Source organism: Haemaphysalis longicornis, unplaced genomic scaffold, assembly GCF_048455015.1.
Source record: "Haemaphysalis longicornis isolate Haplotype H1 unplaced genomic scaffold, Haemaphysalis longicornis Haplotype H1 scaffold_2, whole genome shotgun sequence".
Taxonomy (NCBI): domain Eukaryota; kingdom Metazoa; phylum Arthropoda; class Arachnida; order Ixodida; family Ixodidae; genus Haemaphysalis; species Haemaphysalis longicornis.
In genome coordinates, this window is record NW_027526295.1 from 195,176,600 (window position 1) to 195,186,524 (window position 9,925).

General features: G+C 48.0%; 2 protein-coding genes across 2 annotated transcripts; both read right to left on the reverse strand.

Moving 5' to 3' along the window:
* Window positions 1-1,938: 1,938 nt before the first annotated feature.
* Window positions 1,939-6,288, reverse strand: LOC144169736 (uncharacterized). The gene has a single exon (XM_077699059.1). It carries the CDS (start codon window positions 6,074-6,076, stop codon window positions 4,496-4,498), a length of 1,581 nt encoding a protein of 526 aa, XP_077555185.1. The 5' UTR covers window positions 6,077-6,288; the 3' UTR covers window positions 1,939-4,495.
* Window positions 6,289-6,461: 173 nt separating this feature from the next.
* LOC144169737 (uncharacterized) lies at window positions 6,462-9,925 on the reverse strand. Its single transcript, XM_077699061.1, has 3 exons — window positions 9,706-9,925; window positions 6,886-7,056; window positions 6,462-6,749 (listed from the first exon to the last, which is right to left on the reverse strand). The coding sequence occupies exons 1-3, from the start codon at window positions 9,799-9,801 to the stop codon at window positions 6,618-6,620; spliced, it is 399 nt and encodes a 132-aa protein (XP_077555187.1). The 5' UTR covers window positions 9,802-9,925; the 3' UTR covers window positions 6,462-6,617.

The window sequence follows — 9,925 nt, forward strand, 5'->3', positions numbered from 1 at the left end:
CTCGAGCATCATCGCTGACGTCGAGAGACCCAAGTGAGTGCTGCTTCAGCGCACTGCTGCTGTGCCCAAAGATCACATTAGGGTATAGTAATCGCCAGCCATTTTTTTTTTCACCACACATCAATGAATACAAGCAGCAACATGACACGTACAAACATTGCCGAGCAACTGAGGTTCCAGTCCTTAGGTTGACGTGAAGCCGGCATGAAGCCGGCAGTCATGGCTTCTACATGACTTCACCTTTTTCTGCCTACAACCGATTGGCTGCAGCTAAAGGTTGAAAGAACTATAAAGCCTTCTAAGAAAGCCTTCAGAGAGAGCCTTCTAAGCGAGCCTTCAGCACCCGCCAAGAATGTGTAACATTCATATAAAAGCTTCTTTGGCCATGGGACCACTTCTTAGTCAGTACATGATTTTTGCACTGAATAGTCTTCATAGGGCGTACAAAAACACGTATTGTGAACTGTCTTCAGAGGCCGACACATGTCAGTTGTGTTTGCATAGCCCGTAAAATGAAGGCCATACTAGGGCTCAGCCTAAGCGGTAGTGCCCTGCAGCTCAACCGTTCTGTATGTCAGGCAAAGTAAACAGGCAAAACCTGTTTTCAGATTCAATCTGTCAATGCAGCTGGGGATGGTATGTGATAAGTTCAGAGCTACTGTGCTCATATTGGCACTGGCCTGTAAAGCAGTGCTGTTCCAACTAATTTTGGAGCGTGAAACAATGTGAGATCTGTGGCCTGCCCAAGAGCGTGACAAAATGCGATTTGATTGCCTAAGCTGCTGAGAAACTGTGGGTGTGGCTGGACACTACACAACGCAGAGCGGCTGTACCAGCGGCATTGCATCGCAGTTTGGGAAACCCAAAGAGCTGTTTTTGAGCCGTAGGACAACAAAGATGCTCGAACAGGCTCATTATCAATTTTAGAAGCAACATCTTCATGTCAACTAATTCTGCACTCATTAAACTGTTCTAAAAGTTGACACAGAGATTGACACATTGGCAGACACACGGTGCCTTAAAAGTCAAAGTGGACTTCAATACTGAAATCAGTTATTTCACCCAGAATGAGGTCCAATGGCTCACTAGGCAGTACAGTAATGCATGGTTTCCAACCGTGACATGTTCATTTGATTAATGTATGGGTTGCACAGGCTAACTTAGACAAATAAGTACTTTTTACGATGGATTATATGGATTGTTAGGCCTTATTTACTTATTTGTGCTCACTTTTGCAAAAATAAGTTGCTACGTTTTTTGAAGTTCTGCATATTGCTCAGGTCTTTGCTCCCCTTCATCTTTACGCAAATAACCAGATAAGTGCATTCATCATCATAAGAGCAATCAAGTCCCAGCGAGGCTGTGCAGTTAAATTAAAGGTGAAGGCATCAGTTAACCCACATTATGTGACCATATCTTTAACTATTTAGCTCTGCTATCATTTAGAAACCACTTCCTTGAAGGTTCTTTAGTTTGACATTCCAGTTTAAAGTCATTTACACGCTGCAGCAGCCTTCTCAACTCATACAAAAACTTTCCTGGCCAAGTAACTCATGCCTAGAATTTCGCATCTATTTGATTGTTATTTAAGAATTCCTCATAGGGGAGCTGAAGAAAATAAAAGGGGGAAAAAACAACTTGTAACAGTAATTGGCGATTACATATACCAGAAAAATTGGGTGGGGCGGCTAAACAAGGCCAGTTGTCAAAGCTGGACTAAGAACCGTTTCACGCGAGCAGTTGTAACGTTCATTTGAAACTGATGCAAACTGACGTCTGGGAGTGCATTAGAATATGCTGCCTCTACTAAGTAGTGGAGCCGGCTTGTCCTGCACTAAATTGCTTGAAATAAACCAGACTTCAGTACAGCCAGATTGCTATCATGATTCCCTCAGAGATCACGAGGCAAATATACACTGCTTTCTTTTTTTGCAATGCAAATTTATTGAAGAAACCATTAGGCACAGCGGTAAAGTTTTTTAGGCAAATTTATAATTAGTGTCAAGAAACAAAGTTTACTTATAAAGAATCTTTGAACATAATCAGGTAAACGGAGTTATATTTGAGCAGAACACACCGCAACAGACAAGACACAAGGTTGCGCTGCTTATATACTCACTGCGTCACTCAAAATCGTGTAGTCCATATATGATGCACTAATGGGAAGCTGCCTTTCTGTGTTTTGGACACAAGGTGCTTGTTTTAAGCCTTTCACGCTATCAGATGCTTATTATGTTCATCATAATTGTACGTGGCAGTGAATCTAGCAATGTACTTTTAATTAAGTGTGCCGTCAATCTCTTATGCAGACGAGCTATAAATAAGCTGAAAGGGTCACATTACAACCCCAAATAAAAGTTTCCTTATTACTTGGTTTGCATTACCAAAAAGAAAATGCAAATGGAGGTAAACACAGCATTTTGGTGTTGCCGTGAAAACCTGCCACAGTTCCCAATTCCCTAAACATAAACTTCCCCTTTCCCCACGCATGTCTGTTTATTTCTGTGATTTGGTGACACTGTCCGAGTTACATTTAAACAAATAGCAAAAGGAATAACACCAGCATGATGTGTGAGCATGAGCACATGAAACGTTGTTTGCAACTGCTGATGCTTACGCAAAGTCAAGGTTATAATTGTCAAGTCTTAACTGCAGCCACAATAAACTTAAAAAGCACGAAATAATCGAAAATTTTGCCAACTTTTACATTACTGTTTGCTGCTGTGTTTTTTTTTATTGCTGTCCACTCAATTTGTACCAGCCCCAGGACTTAAGAATAGCCTTGAATGCTGCTAGAGTGCCTTGATTGTGCCAATCCTTGAAAAGCCAAAAAGCATCAGAGCCAGTTCTAGTTGCGACATCTTGAAGCGCAGAGGTGCGCTGCCTGACAAGAGAACGTAGAAGAACTGGTGAACTACACAGCAGCAGACAAGGTGAGGCACAAACTATCAACAGTTATATATGAAGGACATAAAAAACACACACTACAAAAAATAATAAAACGCAATGCGTGACATGATATCTATTCCTCACTTATGAAACCTATTTCACGGGTCGAAAGCCGGATTGAAGGGAACAAATGCTTCGAAAATTTCGCGAGTAATCTTGTCTTTGGAGCGGACCAAGGTGGTCGTCCCCTCAAAATCGGGCGAACAACCCTTATCGCAACTCATCGCATCTTGTTCCGCTCCACAGACAAGATTAACCGCGAAATTTTCGCAGCCTTTGCCCCCTTCAATCCAGCTTTCGACGCGTGAAATAGGTTTCATAAGTGAGGAATAGATATCATGTCACGTGTCGCGTTTTATTATTTTTTAGTGTGTGGTTTTTATGTCCTTCATATATAACCGCCCCCCTTCTCATGATAATAAACAGTTGATAGTTTGCGCCTCACCTCGTCTGTTCCTGTGTAATTCCTCCAGTTCTACGTTTTTGCGTCAGGCAACGCACCTCTGCACTTCAAGGTGTTAAAACACCAACTAGCCCACTCCCAAGCCTTGCTGGATCTAGATGCAAGTTGATGAGCAGCACCAATGGATTAGTACTGTGTTCTGTCATCCCAGGCTTTGCAAGTATAGAAAGCAATGCTACGAGACAGCCACATGACCGACGCACATAGGTTTTAATGTGGTTCGGCTCATGGGCTGAGGAACCACACCCATGTCTATGCTATTATTTCTACCACAATACAAACATTCAGCCATTGCACACTGTGCAACAAGTTGGGTCTTCATGAAACTGCAGCCAGCAGTATGTAAAACACGTTGGCAGCGACAAAAAAAAAGTTAAGTCAAAGAAAATTTGCAGCTGTTACACCCAACAGAACAATATTTCCAATTACTAATGCATCTGCCATAACTGAGCAGAATTGTATGACCAGAAAAGAAAAGGTCACTGAAAGCATTCAAACGAAAAAAGAAAACATAGCAATGGATGACGAAAGCATACGATTTTGATGATCCCAGCAGATGACTTGGTGAAGAAACAGTAATGCAGTCACTGACCAAGTCAAAGAAAGTATAAAGATGTTTCGGAAACGTCTCTGAAACGTCTTTGTACTTTCTTTGACTTTGTCAGTGACTGCATTACTGTTTCTTCATACAATGCCTGACCAGACGAACTATTGTTGAACCCTTGACTAGATGACTTAAAAGTTCACACGCAAGGCACTGGGGTAGGCTGCACAAGTATCAGCATATAGGTATATGGCACGTGATACCACTAGTGTCGCTGCTGGGTTCCAGAATTACCATCACAGGTTAAAGCTACTGGCTTTTATCCTGCTTTTAGATTGCGTAAATGACAACTGCCACACTGTCAACTTGAGCTGTCTGCACCGCTTTTACTATACGTCAAGCTGACACTTTCAAATGGGAAGTTATCAAACTTTGTACCGATAAGCTTTAAGCCGAATGGGTATACAACTTGGAGAGGTAAGGCACACGGGTTCTCATTAAACAGCATGGCAATGAATAAATAAGAGTGGCGAGAGCATTCAATCCTCTTTCCATTCGTCGTAGCCGAGCAAGACAGGTAATGTTGTCGCATCACCCGAAAAACTGATAGTCAGCAGCCCATTCAACTGCCTCATTTTCTCTTGGCACTGGACCACCTTTCCCGTGAAGAAGTCCTTAAACTTGGAGGACAGCTTGCGCCTCTTCTTGGCCTCCGTCGCGGTCAAACCCATCCACGTCGTCAACAGCGAGTCATCGATGGACACCTCCACAGACGCACTGTCATCCGTAATGATGGCCGACAGCTCCCACACTTCTTCCGTTTGGCTTATCCGCAGCTTGCTCGTTGGCGTGGCGATGTAGCCCTTTATGATGATCACTTCAGGCGTGTCAGGATGCTTGCCTTCCTTGACCACAGAACTCAGCTTTATGTAGGGAAGAGAAGGCGGCGGCGTGCCTGTCCGCTTTGAGTCGCCACCGGCTGAAGTTCCCGGCTGCGGCTCTGGCTTTGGCTCGTCACTTGCGTGCTCTTCGTCGGAAATCACGTCCTGCATGGGGGCAGCCTCTGCAGCCTGGGCCTGGAAGTCAAGCTGCTCGCGGAGGAGGTCCTCGTCGACGTCTTCCTCGTCGTCAACACGGTCATACTGGTCGCCTCCGGTCCCGAGTCTGTCCAAGTCGATCTGGCTCATCAAGGCATCGTCGGAATCCATGTCCGCCGCCCCTGCTCCGTCCCAGGCGTTGTCTACATCTGTGGCGTTCGTCCCGCGCACTGTTGTTGAGTTGCTGTTTGCGATCGGAACGGTCGTCGCCCGGCTGTCGTTGTGACGCCGTGAGTCGTTCCATTCTCGTGAAGATATATTGGAGGCATTAGCTCGCCCTGGAGGGTTTGATGCTCGGTTGCCTCTGCTCACGTCATTATCGGTGTTCTCTTCACTCGTAGTGCGGCGGGCAGCCTCCTGCTGTGCGGTACCGTCAGGTGGAAACCCAGGAGGGTCGCGACCTAGGACTCTGGAGAGAACAGCCTCCTGGTAGTTTTCTTTCCACAAGGATTCGACCATGCCGCCGAGGACGCGAACGTTATCCGCCCGAAGAAACATCGTGCCGCGCCGGCACTCGATGGGTCCCGTGAGCAGAATTTTGATGCCCGGTAGCATGTCGACGCTCATGCAATGCACCGGTTCGAACTCGATGGCCTCCATTCGTCGCGTGCCGTCGGTCACCTCCAGTTTCAGCATCCTCTTCGGCTTCGCCTGCCAAGGGAACGGTTTCTCCTCTGGATCCGCCCGAACTGCGGTGTTTTGATTCTCGGTGTTGGTGATTTTGAGCAACTGCGAGTACGCCGGCTGACTTATGTCCCGCACGGAGTCGACTTGGAGGAAATACGAACCCTTCAGCATGAGTTTGTGAGCGGTGAGCGCACTCTCGGGAAGGCACGTCATTCCGAGTTCAGCGATGTTCGTTAGGAGCAGCTGATAATAGACTTGCTTGTAGAGGTCGCCGCCAATCGCCGTTCCCCCGGCATTTTCTGCTCGTATGTGGCGTACGCAGGCTTCAATCCACGCTGGATTAACTTTGATGTGCTGATTCGCGAGTCTTTCGACAAGATCGTTTGCTTGGTTCATGTCGCAGAACAGAGTCGCTCCCACTTGATTCACCACAGAGCTAACTTTCGCGTTTTCAGCAAATGATTTTTCACGGAACGAGTCACTCGAGGGCAGGGCAGAGCATTTGAAACAGTATAATTCATCCCTGCCTCACATTACAACACAACACCTGAAATACATCACCGGCATATCGACCCTTCGAAGCGCGCTTATAATCGCGGGTTTACGAAGCTAAACAAGCCACATTTTCCGCAGAACGCGTTTCGTAAACAAACAGTAAAAAAACAATTTCTGGATTTCTAAGCTTTGTGTATTACAAATTTTACACCCGCTGGCTATTATCGCTAAATGAAGCATAGAGTCACATAAAAGTTACAGCTGACTTGGTTTTTCTTTATTAGACTTAGCGCGCCATCTCTCGACTTTTACAGGTAGCCGCGATGAGCGGCAGTTTTGACGTTACTTCGGCGCTCGTAACGTTTGGCTCCTCACTCGTAAGGTACACATCGAACGCGACACCAATCAGATCCAGCCTTCTTGAGAGTTGCGCAGGCTGAAGTTAGAATCCGCATTTGAGGCTGTGCGTGAAGGGGCTCTTCAGCTGCGCAGGCCTCGGAGCTGGGTTCTGGAAGTCGTCGCTGATGTCCTTGTGATCCCCCAGCTGCTCATCGTGCTTGTTAGCCGACCCAGCCTGAAGGGGGAAAAAACAATCGTTCAAATACGCTAATAATCTTACACACCCACACACCCACGAACACACGCACGCACACACGCGCGCGCGCGCACAGTTATAAGCCGCCCATTTGCACGACTCGTGTGATACTCACGGCGTCGGCCGAGCCCTGCGCCGCGGCGCGCGAACTGTCGGCGTTGCTGTTGGCCGACGACTCCTTGGAGCGGCAGAACCAGCGGCGGAAGAAGTTGCGGATCGCCGTCAGCCTGTCCATGCCCCAGCTCTTGCTCTGCGGCGCGGACGAGGCGCCCTCGTAGCACAAAACCTGCGGGTCACAACGCGCGCAACGTACCATACGTACCACTTGCAGATCGTATACCTTACAAGTATTTCCTAGCAGTGCGATGTTTTGCAGCTATACAACAAATTCACGCTGGGCAGGAGAGGAATTGTTCTTATTTCGAAACGATCGTTGGGAAAAGCAATAACGGGGCGATTGGACATAAGGAGGTCTAAAAACAATTGGCTCCAATACACGCTGTGAAGGTGGTTGGAAAGCAAAGTTGTAAACGACACCCACAACAATTGCCCATGCGACGTCACTTGAATTCACACACGTGGCTCTACAAAGAGTGAAACCAGAGATTCTGCCAGCCGTTACGTGGAATTCGCGGAGTCAGCGTCCCGAACGCAGCAGCGTCGGCCACGGCAGGGCTAGAGGGGTGGATCCGCGCCGCCGCTGTAGCCCGGTCGTTCGTCGGCAGAAGCAAAACGGAGAGAAGCGTCTTTAGAAGGGTGAGACAGTGGAACCTAGCCATCCTGATGTGCTAGCTCGGGGCTACACCACCGCGCGGCACAAGCGCAGATACCGAAACAATTCAGCATGTCAGCTTAGTGATTCCCATTAATACCGATTTAAACTAGTTAGTTTAGCAAGTTTGAGAATTGCGAGAAAGCTGAGGGAACTTTTATAATCTGTATTTGTCAGAACCAGTTGCTCCTTTCGAGTTTTGTAATAACTCTCAAAACAACCGAATTGGCATTCACCAATTTAGAAAACGGAATCGCATTCGCCGCAAGCAGAGCGCAAAAGGTGGCGTTTCTCTAGTGGCCAGATGGCTGTATGTGGTTTGTACATTTTTTTTCCCCACCCTGCAAACCAATCCTTAACGTATGTTTGCCGTACGACCACTTTATTCCGTCTGGTCCGGGTTACCCCGGAGGTGCTGTCGAACAAGGTAATCAAGCCGTGCGAAGGAAGCGCGCAATGGACGAGAAGCTGCGCAAAAACAGGCCCAAAACAACCGTCGCTAAAGCGCACGATAAAGCCAACGGAATAATTCCGCCGACGCGCCCGCCGGAATGAGTAGCTAGGCTCCGACGCGCGGGGAACGCTGGGTGATAGCGCCCATACGCCGCGCCATCTACGCTGTGCTCAGTAAGTGAAAAGCGCCCTCCCCCTCCCCAGCTGCGTTGGGAATTTGTTGTGCACGCCACGACGAAACCGTTGGCTGGTAAAGGTAGAAAGCTTTGCTTTGAAATAAAAGCCGCCATCGTAAATTCCTTGGGAGGTAATGCACGCAGCTGCGCAACAAATTGTGTTTCAACCAGGGATTGGTGTCGACAAATCCGCAAAGGAAAAGAAATACTCTAATAAAATAGCGCGCAAAAGAGCAGCGAGTTAGAGGAATCAAGATTTCAACTCATAGATACGTTTATATCAGCGAACGCCCGCACACGTGTTTAACACAATTGAGTGCGTATCTTTACCTGCAAGTTGTGAAAGATTTATTCGTGTGATTTAGAGGTGGTCTAATAATTCCCAATTACAACAGTACGGTAAAATAAGTGGGTGAAGTTTAGCTAATTGGTTTTAATTAATACATACTTATCAGGTACAGTTAAGTAATAGAGGGAAAGCCATAAAGCGCCAGCTGAAGTTATCACTGATTAAAATTATTGGCTGACTGAAAGGGCCAGTTATCAACCGTTCAGTCGTGCGCATGCGCTACTCTGCGGGTACGCTTGAGTTGACCACACAAGGCTCAGCAGCAATACTGTAAGCAACGAAGCGATAAAAGCAACGAAAGCAAACAGATATGAAGAACTACTCATGGGCGTACTTGCGAAGCAGGGCTACAGCAGAGCTTTAGCAGTGCTTTCTGGCGTAACGAGAGGGTAAAGCTTTCGATGGCACCTTTAACCGACCCTTCAGGATGTGGCATCACACCATGCGTGAAGACGTGACTGCGTCCGGACCTATATGCGCCCAGAAGCCAGCGCATCCCGTCAAAAGCGGGCGCCCATTGCCCGCCGCACCCCCGCCGCCAGCCTTGCGGTAAGCTGAAAGTCCTTGCTAATAATGCAGGAAGCCACGCAAAGTATGGTCGCTGGATCAAAAAATACATCCAGCAACGGTGGTTCCTGCCACGCGACCGCGACCAACATACACTCGCCATCATCACCATGTCAGCAATGCCTGCTCGTCCTCTCTCCGCTTTCTTCCGCTTCTGCTTGGCCATTTCATCGAGCGGCCGTTGGTTTATGCTCCCGCAGCGGCGTTTTAACCTACGGTACGTCTCAAATGCTGGATTAACAATGCATCATCATCACGCCAAATTCGCAAGGGAAGCAAGCGCACGCAGTGACGAAACCAGAGAGATTAACACTATTTTATGCGAAATTACTCCGTCCTATGCCATTTTGAAAGGCAAAGTAGCAAGCCTAAATGCGTGCTAACCGCTGCCAGCGGGCGGAGAAGGGATTACGGCAATTTTCTTTTCGGCTCTGGCACAAGCGTTCTGCGCTCCCGCGTATCTGACGTCGAAGCTACAAGGAGGCACCGGCATGTGGAGAAATGTGGGTTCGCGTCGCGGCGTCGACTCCCCCCTGATTTTCTCTAAGCCCACAACAAGTCATCTGGGCTGCGCCTTAGGTCACGGAAGGCGAACGAGAGAGACAGAGTATCGCTCACCACTCTATTCCAGGCCGTCACATAGGAGGCGTACATAGACGACTCACTGAAGTTGCGGCTAAACTCGGTCAGCCTGTTTCTGTCGTCCAGGTTCATAGGCGGGCTCGGCGGTGGCTACCATGAAGGCAAGGCGGCCGCCCCTCGCGAGCCACGCACTACCGAACCGACGGCGGCTGCTGCTGTGACAGGCGCGCGCGCTCTCGTCTTCTTTGGGGCCCCA

Bases quoted from the DNA above. Each gene is read 5' to 3' on its own strand.
- LOC144169736 (XM_077699059.1), bottom strand. From the start codon at position 6,076: ATGAACCAAGCAAACGATCTTGTCGAAAGACTCGCGAATCAGCACATC.
- LOC144169737 (XM_077699061.1), bottom strand. From the start codon at position 9,801: ATGAACCTGGACGACAGAAACAGGCTGACCGAGTTTAGCCGCAACTTC. The intron at 7,057-9,705 runs GTGAGCGATACT...TGTGACCCGCAG, and splicing joins TGACGGCCTGGAATAGAGTG to GTTTTGTGCTACGAGGGCGC. The intron at 6,750-6,885 runs GTGAGTATCACA...TTCCCCCTTCAG, and splicing joins CGCAGGGCTCGGCCGACGCC to GCTGGGTCGGCTAACAAGCA.